At 38.7% G+C, this 20,896-nt stretch overlaps 1 protein-coding gene across 5 annotated transcripts in view; it reads left to right on the top strand.

The window, feature by feature from the left end:
* Positions 1 to 20,896, top strand: part of LOC140477127 (nucleolar protein 4-like) — a 343,324-nt gene that overhangs the window by 305,231 nt on the left and 17,197 nt on the right. For all 5 annotated transcript variants that reach the window (XM_072570460.1, XM_072570458.1, XM_072570459.1 and 2 more), the window contains one exon: positions 10,742 to 10,864. In XM_072570460.1, the coding sequence (XP_072426561.1) occupies positions 10,742 to 10,864 (123 nt within the window). The remainder of the gene's footprint in view (positions 1 to 10,741; positions 10,865 to 20,896) is intronic.

The raw sequence follows: 20,896 nt of genomic DNA, 5'->3' as shown, positions 1-20,896 counted from the left end.
GTATCTGTAATAGATCTCCAAGGCCACATGCTCAAAGGAGCAAAGTATTATGAACAAACACTAATTACCAGGGCGGTACAATTGACCGGATTTTTGTGTTAAACAGCAATTAATTTCCTAGGTGGTTCAAGTATTGAGGAACATGGGACTGCAACATTTGCAGTCCTTCTCCTGGCTCCACAATATACTGTGGTTTTAGGCCAGTGCTGTCAGCACTGCCTGCTCCTCTTCCACTCTGGGCACCAAGCCTGATATCGGCCTGTTGACACTGCTGAGGCCTAACAGGAATCAACTGCATCTGTGCATCTGCTCAGCATTACAGCTGTCTAGACCAATTCAATTGAGGCCAGAACTTCAAATTTGTCAACTCTTTCTCACTGGTGGAACAGAAGACTGGCTAGCTCATTCTATCTGTTGACTGACAAACTCTGAAAAGCAATCTTGCTAAAGTGTCCTTCTGATGTGAGATGTCAAAAACAAAGCTTTTCATCTATCAATCACACAACATTAGTAGATCAATTACAGAAGAAAGGAAAAATCCTGGTGCCAACAAATTTAATATATTCTCCATCTTGTTCCAAGTTGTTTTTAATGTTTTGGACAAATGTAGAGATGACACCATTTCTTTGTATATTATGTAACAGGAGTTTTATTGTCAAAAATGTCTTAAATATTTGCTCTTGTGCTTCCCCTTTGCTTGTTTCAGTTCGGTTTGCCCAACTCAGTAACCACTTGATATAAACACAGAACAGTTAAGAACAGTTAAATACCAAACAGATAATAGATACCAAACAGAATATCCGATTGCAATTTTCACACACCTCTAGCTTTTTAGCTGGTTAGGTAGCTGGGGAGTTACAATTTGCTATCCCATTGTAAAGCAAGGTTGCACACAACCACAGTGAAATATGCAGAGACCCTGTGGGCACGGCTTTAGCTGTTCAGGAGAAATGGTGCTCTGCATATGAAGCCCAGCTGAGTGTAGTGACTGCTGTTGATATCAAGACAGCATTTGATGAGATGTAATAACAAGGAATCCCAGCAAAACTAAAGTTTAAGGGGAGCAGGGAAAACTTTTGAGTCTTTCTTAGACTATAGGAAGTGGGTGTGGTTGTGTGGTCAGTGTTCTCAACTCCAGGATATCTCTGCAGGAGTTATTCAGGATGGATATTTTCTAATTGATCTGTTCAGAGATCTTATTTCACTCTTCTGGGACTTGAACCCACTTCTGATTCAGAGGAGGGACACTACCACTGTCCATGAGGCCTCAAGTTCCTTAGGCTAGTGTTCTGGGTCCACTTGTCTTCAGCTGCTTCATCATGGCCTTCCATTATAAGGTCAGAAGTGGTGATTTTCACTGACAGTTGTATCATTGTCAACATCATTCACAATTCTTCAGATACTGGAGCAGTTTGTGTCCAAATACATCAAGACCTGGACAGTGTTCAGATATAGGATCAAAAGTGGCAAGAAATATTTGTGGCTTACCAGTGCCAGGCACTGATCATATTCAACAAGAGTATTGAACCTTTTCCTTTTGACATTCAATGGCATCCCCATCACTGAATCCCCTACTATCAACATCCCCAGCATTACCATTGACCAAAAACTGAACTGGACTTGCCATATAAAACCAGTGCTCCAAGAGCAGGTCAGAAGTTAGAATCCTACAGTGAGAAACTCCCCTCCTGACTTCAGAAATTTTGTTTATTATCTGTTAGACACAAATCAGGGACACACTGAAAAACTCCCTGCTTGACAACATGAGTGCAGCTGCAACAATACTCAAGGAGCTTGGCACTATCCAGGACAAAACAGCCCACTTGATTGGCATTCACAAGTGCAGGTTATTCTACTATAACGTGTGTTTCGTTAATGCAAATTCGCTGTAACGGGTTGACGAATAAAGCACAAACTTTTAAAATGTGTGTTGGCTTCAACGTGATTACATCACCAACATTTTATGCACTGTTTCTAAAGTGATTTTTCTATAATGCGGGGTTGCATACAAACACAACCATTGCTTTACAGAAGAACTACCTGTATGCACTCCCTCCAACACTGATGCTTTGTAGTAGCAATATGTAACATCCCCATAAAGGTATGCTGAAGAAGTTCAACAAGGCTTCTTAAACAACTCCTTAAAATCACTTAACCATTTAGAAGGACATGAGTAGCATATACATACCCCCTGCAAGTAACCCTCCACGCCACTCACCATCCTGACTTGGAAACGTATCACTGTAATTATCACTGCCATTGGTCAAAATTCTGGAACATTCACTAATGTATTGAATGGCTCAGGAAAGCAGCAACTTCTTGAGGAATTGTCTATTAATACTGGCCCCGGAAAGCCTACATCCTTTGAATGAATAAAAAAGAATCACTAAGAATTTTTAAAATTTTATGCCCATTCTTAAATCTCACCACTTCATCTGACTATCTGGTCTAAAGTGTAAAACTGCAGAAATATTGAACCTATGAATCATTAGAGAGTAGAATCGAGCTTCTTTCAATAGCTGGTGAGTCACCTAGCAGTCTGGCCAGTTGGTAAGGATAGTTTGATGGTAGCTGTTTAGAGAGCAAAGTAACAGAAGAATTTTGCTAAAGTAGACTCTAATGAGAATTTTGTTGGAAAGCTCTGATGTGCACATGTACTCCGTATGCTTGGTGTGCTGGCAGCCCTGCCTCAGAATCTTTTATCACTGTCAAGGAACATAGAGATTTTGCTTGTTGTAGGTATCCATACAAAGCTCAGAACCAATCTTTTACAGTGTGGAATTGGTGGCTACCTCTGCAACAGTGATGAAGTAGTATCTAATGGCCAATGTCTCAGCTTCCACTGAGCACGGGCAAAATCCAGCTACAGCAGAAACTCAGGCTGATGCCATGCTGACAAGTTAGCTCTGCTTGGTACCAGGTAGACTCATGCTGATACCTTCGTGGCTGCAGGCATTATGTTAGTGTCTTAGGTCCATGCATCTGATGTCCTAGGATCAGTCATTTTCAGTTGCTTCATTAATAACCTTCCTTCTACTATAATGGTAAAAATGAGGATGTTCATTGATGATTGTACCATATCCAGCACCATTTATGACTTCTCAGCTACTGAATCAGCCCATGTCTGTATGTAGGCAGAGCTGGACAGCATTCAGGCTTGGGCTGACAAATGACAAATAGCATTTATGCCAAACAAGTGCCAGGCAATGACTATTACCAACAAGAGAGAATCTTATCATCTCCACTTAATGTTCACTAGATTTCCATTGCTGAAAATCCCACAATAAACACCCTGGGATTACCATTGATCAAGAACCAAACTGGACTAACCACATGAGTACTTTGATAACATGCATAAGTCAGAGGCTAGGAATTTAGTGGTGAGTAACTCACTTTGAGTCTCCCTATTGCCTGTCCACTTCTGCAACATACAAACAGAAGCATAAATCGATCATTTGGCCCCCTTCAGCATGCTCCACCATTCAATAAGATCTGATTGTGTTTCAAATTCCATATTCCCATTTACTCCAATAACGGTTGATTCCCCTGCCTAACAAGAAGTTACATAATTCTGTCTTAAAATATTTAATAATCCTGCTTTGACCACCTTCTGAAGCATAGAATTCCAAAGTTTTACAAATCTCAGAAAGTGTTTCTCATTTTCATTGTTCTGAAAGGGAGACTCTAATCTTCAAACAGTGCCTCCAAGCTCTGGATCAAACCACAAGAGGAAATATTCTTTCAGTGTTCCATTTCTCAAAACCATTCAAGATCTTATATACTTCAACCAAGTAACTCCTCTTCTAAACTCCAGTGGAAACAATCCAAACTGCCTAACCTAACCTCATAAGTCAATTCAAATATCCAAGTATCAATCTAATAAACTTTCTCTGAGCTGCCTCCAGTGCATTCATGTCCCTCCTTAAATAAGGAGACCAAGCCTGCAGAGTATTCAAAATGTGGTCTCACCAATATCTTATATCCTTACTTTAATGTTGAATTCCTGTCTTAATAAAGGATAACATCCCATTACATGCTGTGTCTGCATGCTAACTTGTTGTGACACATGTATGAGAACACCGAAGTAATTCTACAGTCACTTTCTGTTTAAATAATACCTTGCTTTTTTATTCTTTCAGCCAAAGTGACCACTTCACATGTTTCCACACTGAATTGCATCTGCTGGATGTTTGCCCACTCACTCAACCTATATATGTACAACTTCCTTATGTCTTTTTCATACTTTTATAGCAATTTAGAGCTGTCTGTGAATTTAGCTAGAATGACGTCACTCCTGTCATGTCATTAATTTAAATTGTAAAAAATTGTGGCCTCAGCATGGACTCTTCAGAACTCCACTTGTCACAATGCAGCAGTCAGGAGTGTGATGGAATACGTCCTGCTTGCCTGGCTAAGTGCAGCCCTGAAGGATTAAAGAAATTCATCGCCATTCGGGACAAAGCAAAGCCCATGATTGATATTGTATCCTTTACCATCAACATTCCCTGAACTGCTGACATACAGTGACAGCAGTGTGTACCATTAAAGATGCACTGCAGTGTTTTACTATTGCTTATCCAGCATCCTTATATCAAATTCACAACCTCCACCACCTAGGACAAGGGCATCAGATGCATGAGAACACCACCAAATGCACATTCCCCTCCAGAGCAACACACCAACTTGATGTGGAAATATATAGCCATTCCTTTCTGGACACTGGGTACAAAATCCAGAACTCTATTCCTAACAATACTGTATGTGTCAGTATGCCCCGCAGACTCCAGCAGTTCATGAAGGTAGCTCACCACCACCTCTTCAAGGGCAAGTTGGGATGAACAATAAATGTTGGCTTGCCTAGCAAAGCCCATATCTTGTGAACAATTTTAAATAAAGATCTCAAAGGAGCATGCAGGCAATCACAGGTTTGTTGAAGTACCACCCATGATGGAAGGCACATATTCACTGGAGCGTGAATGCTTTGTCCTGGTTCAGGTTGACACCCTTCATGTTGCACCACTGCACCAAGTCCCCTGATGATGCCTCAACAAGTCAGTGCCTGTACTGAGTTGGTGCAACCTGCAGTCTCTCTCTCTCTCTCTCTCTCCTCTCTGTCTTATTTCAGTTTGCATTATCGCTTTAATTGTAGGTGTGCTGTCCATACATAGTCAGTGACTGAAGGGTATTTTGAGGATATGTAGATCCTTCATCACCCTGTAGTTAGCTTCTCCTTCATCGTGGTAACTCAAAACAGACAGAAAGTGAGAGTATTGCATCATCTAGTGACAGCCATTCACGAATAGGAATTTCTGGGCATGTTCACATACAACTTGATCTTAGAATGGTAACCCTTGTAATTGGGAATATCTCCCTGTGAATATTTTGGCTCACAGAACCATGTACAAGCAATGAATAGGACTAGTAGAACTCCTGCTGGCAAATGCTCACTCCTCCTTTTCTCTGGTAAGGGAGAAGTTCCCTCCCCTTGTGTAGAGGGTCTTTGTCACCTCCCTGATGCAGTGATGCCTGGTGAAATGTGAAATATTAAAAAGAACATTATCTGCTGTCAAATGGAAACATCCACTGACTTAGAAATTGAGGGTCATTGTTATCTTGATAGACACTGATATTACTTTCCTAGGCCTGCAATGCAGTTGAGTATTCAGCTATGCGAAATAGCACAGTTCAGACAATTGGTAAAAGCTGGCCACTTCAAAGATTATCTAGATTGAGTTGGATGTGGAGATTGTTCTCCTTGAAGATATTTGGTGATATGTCTTTAGTTGAGAGCTTTGTCCTTAACCAAGCACTTCACTTCTGCCAGTATGTCATCTTTAAACCGTCAGCCTTTCTAAATCCAAAAACCTGTTAACTCATCCAACAGTATTCAACATAATACTTTCACTAACTGTGAAGCACCAAAAGAAAGTCAACTTTAAAAGAAGTTTGCCTAATGCTTGAATGGAAATCCTTTAAATAAGCACTAGTGGAGTGCCCCTCTGAAAGTACTTAAGAGAGGGCTTTCACAGATTGATAAGGCTCAAAATGAAAGCTCAGTACTAAGTTCATGTTAGATACTGAGTCTAACATCCTTAGAGTTGAGCCAAAAATATTCTGAAATATTTTTTGAGTTTTGGACATCCATTGCATTGGCATCAATAGCACTACAAAGCTAAATTCCATTGCCCTTATTTCTCATCTATACATGTTGAAAATAGGCACTCCTAAGAATCAAATCTAAGTAAAATACAAATTTACCAATTTACAAACTAAATGAAACTATACTATCAGTAATAGATGAACATTGAAAAGAATATTTTTCATTTGCTTATGTGGAAGAAAAGCCTAAAAAAGGTCTTTGAGATCTAGAAGAAATAGCAAAAGTTCAAGTGTAACGTTTAATTAATTACACAGCACATTTTGATGAAGCTGGAACTGTGGAAACAGCATGATGCTGAATACAGCAGTTCATTCTTAGGTTTGAGTTTGAATTGAGATGTATTATTGGATGCTTTGTCGAGAATTAAGACCTGCTCAATAATTTGTAATATGTAATTCTGTTGAGTTTTTTTTTCAGCAGCATTGTCTTTGAAGGCTGAAATCATTTTTCCATAAGAAAATCAGTAGAAAAATCTTGGTCTTTGCATGTTTGGAATTATAAAAAAGATCTGCAAACACACAATCTGCAGCTATGTGATAGTGCCTTTGCTACCCATAAAAGACTTTTTTCGCTTTTTATCTTTCCGTAGAATACTATGTGCTATCTATTGAGGCTGTAGAAGGGACAAGCAGTGGAGGGGTGTTGATGATACACAAGAGACTAGGAATTCTCTGCATAGTTATTCATTTTTAAAATATTTAATCTGAAATCATCCTTTTCTTCGGAGGTATTAATAAACTCACATACAACTGAGAAACTGATGCCAAACTACAGGCATCAATGAATATAATTCTAAATGGAGGTTACCATAGTTTTCTAAAAAAAAATCTATTTATTTGTGTATCTACATTGAGTCCAGGTAGTGGAATTGGATTAATAGAAAGAAATTGCTTTGCTTATGGTTTCACAGTTAGAATAACTCTCATTAACGATCTGGGAGAACATTTTCCTCGAAGGTAGGTATACAATAGCATTCAAAGTTTTCTTCCCCAACCTATATATGTGGCTCCTATTGCTTTAAAAATCTGAAGAGACAATCAGCTGCTGCTTTGTCCAGTGTTAGTTCTTGCAGCATTACTGCTCACTCATGTGGGTTTGGTAAAACAGATTACTCTGCTGTTGAATTACTTTATTTTGTTCTTTTGTTAGTAGTGATTCCCATGCTGGATATGTAACATTATTTAAGTCAACATCCTTTACAAGAGCAGATTGAAACAGATAGCTCCAACATGCTTGCTGATCATAGAGAGGAAAATGACTCCAAAGCATACATACTTAAATGCACAGACAGAGCTCCACTTACTGGCATAACAATGCTAGTGACACTTTTAACATGAGAAAAGACTGGCCTATTCTTTCAACTGTTTTGTACCATTAAAAATTCAGAAAATGGTTCCATTGATTACAGCAGTGCTTTTCAGTGGTTAAAGTACCCTAAATAAGGAAAGATTTACAGGATGTGGCCTTCTCAGGAATTTAATACTGCTTCACATAAATCAACAATTGTTTTAAACTATTTTATACTCTATATTCTGCATTTGTGCAATGGTTAAATTGTGTCAAATCGAGGTAAAGTCTGCAGCACTGCTCTTCATTTGCTTGTGACACATAAATAACAACAAAGGTGATTGTATGTATCGCCAGGAATCACAGTGTGAACTATATGTATTTTTGTACGTGTTTGATAATGCTGATTCAGTGTGGGGATTGTAATGACCAAGTGGTGAATGTTCAGGTGTTCATTAAAGTTGCATGTCTGGACCCTGAGGAAGATGGATGGTTCCAATCCAAGGCACAGTGCCTCACAGTGCCGAGGACCCAGGTTCGATTCTAGCCTCGGGTGACTGTCTGTGTGGAGTTTGCACGTTCTCCCTGTGTCTGCATGGGTTTCCTCCAGGTGGTCTGGTTTCCTCCAACAATTCAGAGATGTGCAGGTTAGGTGAATTAGCTCAGTAAATTGCCCGTAATGTTCAGGGATGTGTAGGTTAACTGCATTACTCAGGAATAAATATAGGATAAGAGTAGCTTACTGGATAGCTTACTCTTCAGTGTGTCGCTGTGGACTTGTTGGGCCAAAGGGCCTGTTTCCACACTAGGGATTCTAATTTGTAGGGAAATGTCAAGCTTCCAGTGGGCAGAATTACACAGCTGAACTGTTTCATGGATGTCTTGGCCACTGAACTTATCACTGGAGACATTGCCTAAGTGCCCAAAACTTGTATGGATGTTTATCCCAGCTGTTAATCAGAGATAAAGAACTTGAGTTAAAAGTGATTAACAGCAGAGAGGGTATCAGAAAAGCGGCAAGCTGTACTTAAAAGTAAACCTGCTAAAAAAAAATTTGAGGAGAGGCGGTGCATTGTAATCATGTGCCCTCTGGGGAGACAGGTACAGATCCCATCTTGTTTGCTGATTGAATTTAAATTTAACTTACTAACTTTGGATTTGAAAGCAATTCCCAGTAACGGTGACAATAAAATTATCATCAATTATCTTAAAAACACATCAGTTCACTAAACCTTTTAGAGAAGGAAATCATCCATCCTTACCTGGTCTGGCTTTCATCTGACTGCAGACAAGCAGCAATGTCATTGACTCTTAAATACCCTCTGAAATGGTAAAGCAAACAATTCAGTTGTACCAACCATAACAGAAAAAAAAAAGAAATAAAGCCAGACTTATCAGAGCTGACTAATCTATCATTACAATACTGGCAACTCTGGGCCAATATAAATGCTTTCGTAAGAGTTCATGTTCAGTGTTACTTGGAGATGTTTATCTTGTTCCCACTTGCATTATAAACTAAAAGCCCCTTTCTGTACAAATATTAACTTCTTCATTTTCAGCTTAATTTATCTTTGTGCCAATTCATTTGTACTAATTATACATTTAATTCCATGTAATTGAAAGATATTTTAAATTCCATCCAGGTATGTTTTATGGAAGTTTGAATATACAGTAGCTACTTTTGGACTATGATTAGTTTACTTACAATGTGGAAACAGGTCCTTCGGCCCAACAAGTCCACACCGACCCGCCGAAGCGCAACCCAACCAGACCCATTCCCCTACATTTACCCTTTCACCTAACATTATGGGTAATTTAGCATGGCCAATTCACCTAACCCGCACATTTTTGGACTGTGGGAGGAAACCGGAGCACTTGGAGAAAACCCACAAAGACACGGGGAGAATGTGCAAACTCCACACAGACAGTCGCCTGAGGCGGGAATTGAATCTGGGTCTCTGGCTCTGTGAGGCAGCAGTGCTAATCACTGTGCCACCGTGCCTCCCACTGCCACCGTGCCGCCCACAAATCTTTGGGAGTTTGGGAATTTAATCTGTGCTCGACATCTCATTTACAATGAGATATGTTGTTCTGTGAATCTGAACTTTGTTATTATTTTCAAGTCAGTCAAATTCTGCATTTTGTTACAATATATTTAGCACTGTTTCTTCCAGGATGGCAGGTACCAAACTAGAATGAATTTAATTTTTTGTCTAATAATCCCGATGTTCCAATATAGGATCCTTAGAAATTAAAAGCATTGATTCAAAATTAAGTTGTTTAGACAGTTATTGAGAGCATTTTCTCATTTGTCAACCTAATTTATCATCAATATAGCTTATAGTGCACTAATGGACAATGTCACATCATTGTTACAATAACAACTGTCAGTTATAACAATTTACAATCAAGAATGTGCTCATATGCCCTTGCCAAATAACTTGTTAAATTATTGTGCCATTTTTTTTTACATGTTCTATAAGTGAATAAATGATGTATATTACAGGTTACAATTGTTTCTAGTTTCACTATGATATATTTTAATGCTCTCAATCTTCAGAGAAAACTACCACTGGAAATCAGATGAAAATAGTGAAAAAATCATGGACTGTGTTTTCATTAGCAATGTTTCACCAAGTAACCGCAGACCCAATCGTACTAGTATTAATTGCCATTTTGTCTTGAGATTTCTTCATAATCAGTCCTTTCACATTACGACTTTAATTTTCATACATTTGTATTTGCATGCAAACATAATTGTAGTAGCTTACCTATAATACAGAATAGCTGTTTTTGTTTCTTCTCTGTAATATTTTTGAAACAAGGATCTGAAAAAGAATACAGCATTATAATCCATGAAGAATTGCAGACTCCCCAAAATATTTTCTTATGGTGCAGGAATGATTCCATATATTTTAGGTAGTACATGACAATTGAGTTCAACGCAAGGTAGTAACTCAGCAATTGATTTGCAGCACAAGTATCCAGAAGATGCCACTTTCTTTAGAAATATGACGGCAGGCTAATGAAGTGGACTGAATTCTGTTGACAGAAAAGCAAAACAGCTCAGTTTTAATGGATTTCTGTGACATTGCCAGTTGTGGCCTCCCTGCTACATTTCTCATTATGATTTGTAATTTTCATTTCTGATTTATAGAATATTGGAGCAATCAAGTGTGTTGTCGGTTTATGATAACAGTTTTTAAATACACCATAATTAAAAATATTATGTATGTTTTTGCTTATCTCTATTTAAAGGCTGATATAATATTTTGTTTGTATTTTTTTCTTCAGTCACGTCCCATCCCTTCACATCTCACATCTGCAGTTGCAGAGAATATCTTGGCCACAGCTTGTGAGAGCGAAAGCAAAAATGCAGCTAAGAGAATGCGTCTGGATTTGCGTCAACAGCAACAGGTATTACAATCATAATTAATTGAATACCTCATGATAAAGCATTTACAAGTTGAGCATTATGCACATTTTAAGTTTTTAGTCCAATAACTAATTTGCTCATTGTGACATGAGCACAAATTTGAGACACTCACTGAGAAAATACTTCACGACTGAAAATTTTCTAAATTGACAGGTGAGATGTTACAAAAAGTCCCGAGATGCTAAGGTTTTTATGGTGCTATTTTAAAATGAACATAAATTCTATAAATGCTGTAATATTCTTCCCTTGTGTAACATTGCCAAAGATATAAAGGAGTATTGATTTTGTGACTGGTTGTGTGATCTTGCTGTGTGTCGATTGTAAGTTGAGTATATTAAATTTGATTTGCAATATCAAGAGACTACAGAGAATTTTGTTCTAAATTATAACAATTTTATTAAAAGGTCAAAGTAAGTAGTCAAAATGTTAAATACAAATGTACATCAATAGTATACTAAACAGAGTGTAAGACAAAACCTAACAAAGGTTAATGCCGAAAAGGTTCTAAATGCTTTAACTTGCATGACCTTGCTAGCATTTCAGCATGCCCAGTCTCGCTCTGAGAATATTCTAAAATCCATCGTTAAAAGTCAGCCTTATGTATATCAAGCTTCATCAGTTCTGACTGAACTTTGAGTCTGTTTTGTCTTGCATGCCAATCAATTCCTTCCAAATCAGTCACATGCTTACTTCTGTACTTTTCTCCTTCAGACAGAAGGACAGCTAAGAGTTTCTCATGATCGCATAACTATGAAATTACAAATGGATGTCACTTTGCATAGTTTACAGTAGGATAGAGTATCTAAACAATTAAGCAGTCTTCAGGCAAAACGGCTGATGCTTTTGTTAGTAATAATAATTCTGCAGTAGTTTGCTGAAATGCTTCCCTTTCATGTGTTTACCTAAAAGGAATAACTGAATTTTAAAATTATTCAGTTTAAATTTTGGAAAAATATTTTATCTTATTATGTGATTGTTCAACTTTATTTCTTCATATTCCTGCATTCTCACAAGTTTTGGAGTCACAGTTTAATCTATGTTTATGGCCACTCCTGTGTAGTGACACCACCCTCTCCAATTTTGCTATTTTTGATTTATTTTTCCTTAAATACAGCATAATTTTTTTGTGTAAACTCACTATCTGTGTATTCTCTATGGGTGCTTCTGTCAGTTGCTGGTACATTCATTTTTTAAATCAGAATGTGGACAGTCAACTAAAATGTGAGTGAGGAAGCGCAGAAATTGATTTAAATACTTACTTGATTTATTTAGGGATAGTTTTGAACATGCTAAAAGGAGCTTCTGCAAGCATAGAAGCTTGAATTATTGCATTATTCCAAAGCTGCCTAGGGAACAGCCTATCACCTCATCAAGATGTGCCACATGAGGAATGGGAGAACACCATTTCCTTTGTTGTTATAATAGACTGGGAGGGAGGAGATATTGATATTTGTCCTGAATTTGTAGCAGACACATACCCTTCTACTTGACAGTAGACACAGGATTCACAAACCATTTCTTTGGTAATGATATATGACTGTTCAAGCTGCTGTCGGGCTTTAACTTGTGCACCAGCAGGTCATTTTCAATGCCTGTACAGATAAATGTCAATCTGAAATATTTTCAACACCTGGGTCTTACTCTAAATTTCTCATTAGAATAACTCAGAAATTAAGGTCAGGGTCAGTATTTATTAATGCAAGTGGATGCAAATTGTGTGTGACCAAACTTTTGTCAGTCTGTTCCAATTGATAAATCATGCTGTAAAGTCTCGTTCTTCCTAAATCTCAATTATTAAAAAGATCAGTTTCAATACTATGGAAACATTGTAAGCATGCATTGACTGTTATAAAACCATTTCACTGTCCTTAAGATGAATTATCAATGCTCAATTTAAACATGATGGGATGAGTATTGAGGTGTCCAGCACCAGTAGAGGCTGTGTACAGTCACTCACAGTCCTCCTGGAGGAGTACACTCAACTGCCAGCTGTTTTCAGTGGAGCCTTTGAAGCAGTTGAGGAGGGTGTCACATAGGCATACCCAGCATGCATTATAAGCTTCTCAAAAGGTTCAGTCATGGAGTTAGGTGGCCTTACTGGCTGTTGTTACATCCATTTTCCAAATTTGGGCCACCTGGGTTCATTTAACTAGTTTGCTTGACACTCACCAAAAATAAAGCATACATCTGAAATTGAGGCTCAGCACTAATATTATTTAGAGGAGCACCAGCAAGTGCTGCCTGTTATCAGAAAGTTTCTGAAAACACAGTAGAATGGTTTTGGAAGTGTTTTGGTGGATTCCTGGCTTTGACAGAGAGTATTTCTGCATCCTCACCATGGAGAGCAGATTTGTTGATCTAGCCACACTTGGTACAGGGACTCTGGATCTACATCATAGCAGGGTGATGGAGCAAAGGCTACACAGGACAGAAACCTCTGTATGATTATCTGTTAGCGTGGATTCCGACTCTTTTCATGCTTCTCAACAGTGATAAGAGGTTGGAGGAAAGCTAAAACATGCAACGTCTTGGTAAGCATCCTCTTGAGCACCCCTTTTGAGGTGTGCACCTAAGTTCCTTGGCAGAATTCACCTATGCCCTAGTTTTCTATTGAGCTAGCAAATTAACTACCTAAACCTCTGGCCAGATGCTACTCATTTGTGCTTAAAATCTTAGCAAGTTCTGTTCTCGACTTTACACTAACCTCTGTGTAAAGTGCAATGGCAGTATTTGAACTGGTGCCTGTGAATGTTTGATGAGGTGATAGAGCCTGTTCATCATTGATATTGCTCTCTGTTCCCCTTCCTGATGCAGCTATGTCTGGGCATGCTTGGGGGTCTGAAAACAAGAAATCAGAAAGGAATGGTTGTGATAAGGCATTGGATAGAGAGAGCAAACAAGTCCATGATCACACTATCTGAAGCACGCTTATTATGTCATATGCCAGGGTGAGGATGAACTACAATTTGGAAAGGGACAGGAAATGCAAGGGAACCTGACTGAATGTTTTGAAAATCATTAGACAACATGAGGAATGCTGCAGTCAGCAGCATGATGTGAAGAATGATCTCTTCTTTAAATTTCAAGAAATGTTGTTTACTCGGATCTTTTTAGTATTATTCTGATCTTCCTATTGTATGCCAACTGTCCTTCAAGAGAGGAAGGGAAGGATGGCAGTGAATTGTGATTTTTGAGGTGGAGGGAGGCAGAATGTAAAGTTCGTACTGTCACCTCATCAATCTGATTGTAGTATAAGGCTGAATGTATATAAGGCATACTGCTGCCATGCCTTAGTACCTGTTGCTTCATCAGCCTTTTATAATGATGAATGCACTCAACCAAGATCAGCTGGTTGTGATTGTTAGGAATTAATCATTTCAATCCCTAAATATCAATGTAGGAGTTACTCAAGGTAAAATAGGCTAAACCATTTTCAGCTGCTTAATGAAATGTTTCCTCTATCATATGTGTCAAAAGCATGAATGTTCATTGGTGACTGCATAATGTTCATCAGCACTTACAATTCCTTAGATTCTGAAATAGTCTGTGTCCATAAGCAGGGAAATCTGAATAACACTCAGGCTTATTGAAACTGTCAGGCAATGACTTTTGCCAAAAATAGAGAATCCAATGATCTCCCTTTGAAATTCAACGACATCACGTTGCGGAATACCTCAACATTAACACCCTGGGTGTTACCAGAGGAAACTGAATTGGACCATCCAGATAAATACTGTGGCTGTAAGAGAAAGAAGGTATAAATAATGGTGACTATGAAACTTTCCATTCATTGCTGTCACAATCCATCTGGTTCATTGTTCATTGATCTACCATCTTTATCTTGTCTGGTCTGCATGTGATTCCAGACTCAAAGCAATGTGATTGATTCTTAAATAACATTTAAATAGTCTAGGAAACCAGTCAGTTCAAGGGCAATTAAGGATGAACAACAAATGTTGGCCTTGCCACTGATGACCATATCCTATTGAAAAATAAAGTAAATCAGGTCAGAGGTTGGGAATTCTGCAGCAAATATTCTCCATGTAGTGACTTCCCAAAACTTATCCTAATGTCTAGAAGGTACAAGTCCACTGTGTGAAGAATAATCTCCACTCGCAAGAGTTGAACACCAATTATACTCAAGCCCACTTTAAACGTCCACTCCCTCTACTGATGACTCATAGTGGTAGCAGTGTGTACCCATTTAAGATACTCTACAACTTTTGATTAGATCAACGGTTATTGCAGAAAATAAAACTCATGGTATTTTGGAGTAAAATATTGACATGGAGGAAAGATTAGCTGTCTGACAGGAAGCAGAGAGTAGGAACAAAGGTTCTTTTTCGTAAGCCACTGGGGACTGTGCTGGAGCCTTAGCTCTTTATAATTTACATAAATAATTTGTATGAAGGAACCATAATTTGGTAGCTAACTTTGCTGATGACACAAAGATAGGTAGGAAGCTGAGTTGTGAAGGGGACATAAGTAGCCTAAGAAAAGGTACAGTTATATTAGGTGAGTGGGCAAAGATCTGGCAAATGGCATATAATTTGGGAAAGTGGGAATTGCCTGTTTAGGCAGAAAGACTAAAATATAAACATTTTATGTAAAGAGATATTGCAAAGCTCTAAGACACAGAGAGATCTGAGTGTCCTAGTACATGAATCGCCGAAGGTTGACGTGCAGGTACAGCAAATAATTAGGAAAACTAATAGAATGTTATGTTTTACTGTGAGGAAAATTGAATGCAAGAGTAAGGAGGTTATGCGTCAGTTATACAGGGCATTGGGTGAGACTATAACAGGAGTACATGTCACCGTACTTACGGAAGAATGTTAACGTGTTAAAAGCAGTTTAGAGCAAGTTTATTAGACTAAAACCTGGAATGTGTGAATTGACTTACGAGGAAAGGCTAGACAAGCTAGGCCTGTATTCTCTGGAGTTTAAAAGAGTCAGAGGTAATTTAATTGAAATATGTAAGATACTGAGTAGACTTGACTGAATAGATTATTGAAAAGATATTTCCTCTGGAAGGAGAATCTAGATGTAAAGTTTGTAATTTAAAAATAATTGATTGCTATTTAAGTCAGAGGTGAGGAAAAGACTTCTTTCAGAGGGTTGTGACTCTTCCTCAAAGGCACTGGATGCAACATATTTTAATCTTTTTAAGATAGTGGTAAATAGATTCTTGATTACTGAGGGAATGAAAAATTATTGGTGGTTTTTTAATTAACTTGTGGAATGTGGGCATTGCTGGCTGGCCAGTGGTGGTAAACTGCCTTCTTGAACCACTATAGTCCATGTACATAGGTGGACACACAATACCCTTAGGGAGATAATTTCAGGATGTTGATCCAGCGACAGTGAAGGAACAATGATATATTTCCAAGTCAGATGGTGAATGGCTTAGAGGGGAACTTGCAGGAACACCATTTGGTGATGGTTTTCCCATAATTGCTGCCCTTGTCCTTTGAGATGGAAGTGGTCATGGGTTTGGAAGGTCTTGTCCAAGGATCTTTGGTGAATTTCCGCAGTGCATCTTGTAGATAGTAGTAACACTGCTGCTACTGAGCATTGGTGGTAAAATGAGTGGCTATGGTCTCAATCAGACAGGCTGCTTTCTCCTAGATGGTGTCAAGCTTCTTGAATGTTGATGCAGCTGCATTCATCTAGGCACATGGGGAGTACTCCGTCACACTCCTAACTTGTGCCTTGTAGATGATGAATAGACAGCATACTCCAAACCCTGCAACCTCTAACATGTATGAAAACAAGATACGCAAGGGAATAACACCACTTCAAGCTTCATACCATCCTGTCATGGAAATATATCATTATTGTCTGCTTCTGGGTCAAATTCCTAGAATCCCTTCTCAACAGTACTGTGTTTGCATCTACGCCACATGGTCTGTAGGGGATCATGAAAGCAGCTCACAATCACTTTCTCAAGGACAACTGGGGATGGATAATAAATGTTATATCAGACAATAATGCCCACATCCCATGAAAAAATTGTTTTAGCTGACATTATTATTAGACACATCAGAACTATGGCTTGATACATCATAATTAGTTTTCTTTTAACTTCATGTGATGGCCTTTCCCTGAAACATAAGCAGATAAGACTGCAAACTTGATTTTAACGACAAGACACAGAGTAAGTTTATTAAACAAAATAAATAAAAATAAAATAAACTATGCTACCTACATTTAATACAGGTTGAAAGATTTCAAATCTCACAGTAAAACAAAATTCCATTTACTCCCCAACAGCATCATATTATGATTACTCAAAAATCCAGAGAAATTCCTTCTCTGCCTAATCCACAGGCTTGACCGAGCTGCTTCTTTTCGGTTACAGCCCTGTCAGCTGTGAGGTCTTTTCCCTTGACCACTCAAAAGAAGAGCACAGACTTGCTCAGCCTTTTAATAGCCTGCAATGTTATAACCAAACTACAGGCTTTCACTAAAGTAACTTATTTCTTAACTGCTTTAAACGAGCTCCTTTTTCTAGGAGAGACAATATTTGCTTCTAACCATAATCAAGTCTCCCTTCAAACTTCCATTAACATTCCAGGAGGCTCTTAGTGGCTTTAAAATAATGTTTCCAGAAAGACTGACCGACTCAATTTTCAAAACACTTCACAAAAATAGACTAACATCCATATGCCACTTCTATGATATCAGTTAAAAAATTGTCAGTTTTATATTGATTACACACCATGCACAGTATAAAAGGAAAACATCTGAATGCTGAAATGTAACAAAGAATTTATATTCATTGTCATTTTTTTTTGTTTTATTTTTATGAATACATGCAAACTAATTTTCATAACAATTCTGGGACTATTTATTGAATAGATTTGGAGAGAACTGTAATCCACGTTGTTCCTGCCCTGGGGCTGTTTGATGGGACAGGACATCAGAAGGTGTGCAAAAGTTTGATATCTGATGTGTGATGTCTGAAGTGTTGTACTAAAATGTGAAATTAACTGTGATCCTTACAGAATCACTTATTGTATTAAAAACATAAATATGTATACACGTAACAGTTTGACATCTGGGAGCAGAGATATTTCATATTTTTGGATGTAATTCAATGTCATGAGAACTCTTCAAGTAGCTGATGATTATAGTAGATGGTGGTAATTGAAAGTATTTTTTTAAAGTTTCTGAGTTGCATGACCAGCACAAATATAACCCTGTCCAGCCGAGCAACTTCTCACACCCTTTCTCACCAAAGTTGCCTCATTAATTATCAACTATGTCCTATGATGTCTCTCATGTCTAATTTCCACCCCATCTTGCCACATGTCCTTCTGGGGACAACTTGTCACTCCACATATATCCCAGAACTCACCAGCATCCATGGCAACTGTATCACTTTAAAAGCCTGTTATGCACCTGGACAGGCACTATCAGTTCTGAGCTGCCCTTCATTGTTCCTCACATTTACCTCAGATATGGCAAATTGGGGAATTCAGAGCCTTACTTTGTGTTTCAGGTCTTTGAGCCCCTCACAAGCTGTAGGGCTGATACAGAACCTCCTGCCCCACAACAATCAGAGGGGCCACACATCAGATTATGTCAGCCTTTTCTGAGGTTGCAACCTGAGTTAGTGCAGTCTCAGCTGTTTGGCAAAATGCCCAGTGATATAGGAAGATGGTCAATATCCATTGTCACGCTGCCAGGTTAAGATCTGCCATCTTTTCCCCGATATCTCACACTCACTGTACCAATGTTCTGTCCCTACATCCCAAGGCTGACACTCTACCAGTCTCACTATTGTTTGTAACATTTTCCCTTAGTCTCCCTCACCTACCTCAATCCCCAACAACATTAACCTTACATGTCCTCTGTGCTGCCTAATCATTCACTCAGGATATGTCCCAACATTTACCAAAAGTAATAGCTATGCCACCACTTTTATCTCCTGTCATTACCTGCCTTTCTCTCATTCCAGGAGAAAAAAATAGTTCACAGCAGGGCACAAAGAGTCAATATGGGTAGTGTGCTGTCTGTCATTCGGCTCCTCACCCTTCTTGTGGAGAGAATTCTGACTCTGATCTAGACGACCAACTCCTGGACTTATTTTACCAGAACCTCCTGAACAAAGGCTTGACTTCATTAAGGACTGCTGACAACACTGACAAGATTCTTGCTTTTGTGTCAGCTCTAAACAGCAAGGCAAGCCAGCAGCAATATGAGATTGTTATCTCTAGCTCGGGGGGTAAAGTGCAAAAAGGCAAGCCAAGGCATTGATGCCATGGTCATCCAGGTAGGTTCAGAATGATAATGCTTTGACTGTGAGATAAGAGCCCAGAGATACAGCCTCGTCCATTCTGTGTACATGAGCTGAGTGTATGTCACTGAGCACAAGTTATCCTTGCTGTGGCATTATCATGAAAATGGCCAGTTCATCCTGTGACACAGTATTAAAGCAAAAACTGAGCTGTAAGTGAATCAAGGATTCTTAGATCCTCAGGTGTCACTGTCTGTGGATGTGAGGTGTTCGTGACTGGTGCCCATGAAGCAGCCATGGAGGCTATTCAGAGCATGAGTAAGCTGAATCTTCCAGGTGCTCACTTTGGTTTCTCTGTCAAGCTTGCCTGATATTTAGTATGCTTTGATGAGTTTGGTAAGATGGGAGTCTGAATATTAATGAAATTGGTTGTGGCATCAACAAGACATTTAACAGGCAATAAGGCTATCTGTTCGTATCTCACTGCTGCTTTGTGAGAATTTCACCCCGACACTTGTGAAAAGCATAAAAGATGAATTGAGATTATCTCAATGTTGAGATAGGCCTCAGTGCAGTTGTTGTGTTATTCTGCCACACGTCATATCAGAGTCCATGTTTGTCAGGTTCTTATAAGATTCCACCCATATGCACAGATTTTAGCCTAGGTTATGAGGCTTCTGATAATATTCCGTGATGAGATTATGTATATAGTTTAAATGATTATTGAAATAATGGATTACAAATGATTATTCACTCTGTGATATATAACACTGGGAAGGCAATGGCCTAGTGGGATTATTGCAGGACTGTTCATTCAGAAACCCAGATAATGTTTCCTGAACCTATGTTTGAATCCTGTCACAGCAGATGGTGTAATTTGAATTCAATAATTTGGAATTAAGAATCTAATGATGACCCTGAGTCGATTACTGGAAAAACTCATCTGGTTCACTAATGTCCTTTAGGAAAGGAAACTATTATCCTTACCTGGCCTGGCCTACATGTGACTCCCAACTCACATCAATTTGGTTGACTCTTAACTCAATTAGGGAAGGGCAATAAATGCTGCCTAGCCAATGATGCCCTCATCCTGTGAATAAATAAAGAAAACAAAATCAATCTATATGTTAGACTTTTGAAAATATGTTCATTGAATGAAGTATATTAATGTTTAGGAACACTTTTCAATTTGTTTCTTCATTTTAGAGGATATGGGCATTGCTTACTCAGTCAACAGTTATTGCCCTTGAGAAGATTGTGATTGCCAAATTCTTGAACTACTGCAATCTGTGTGATGTATGTCTAGCCACAAGCTGTTAAAATGGGAATTCCAAGGTTTTAATCCAGTGAAAGTGAAGACAAAGGAATATAGTTCCAAGAAAGATGATGTGTGACTTTGGTGGGGAGTATGAAGATGGCGATGTTCCTCTTCAGCGAGTTCCTCCTTGCAGTTAGTATCAGGTGTGTGTTTTTGAAAATACCTAGGAGTGCCTCTGCAACATGTCTTATTGATAGTCTATACTGCTGGCTGTGCATCAGTGTTTGAGGGTAAAGTGGTGGACAGACTGCCAATCAAGCAGCTGTTTTGTCATGAATAGTGTCAAACATCATGAGTGTTCTTGGATCTGCATTTTTCAGACAAGTGAAGATTGCTCCATCACACTGCAGTGTCTTGGAGATGTAGATACATTTGGGTCAGGAGGTGAGTTCCTTGCCACAGAATTTCTTGCCTATGACTTATTCTTCTATCCTTATGAAAACACCACATTGT

Source organism: Chiloscyllium punctatum, chromosome 5 (assembly GCF_047496795.1).
Source record: "Chiloscyllium punctatum isolate Juve2018m chromosome 5, sChiPun1.3, whole genome shotgun sequence".
NCBI classification, from domain to species: Eukaryota; Metazoa; Chordata; class Chondrichthyes; order Orectolobiformes; family Hemiscylliidae; genus Chiloscyllium; species Chiloscyllium punctatum.
This window is presented reverse-complemented; position numbering and strand designations above follow the sequence as displayed.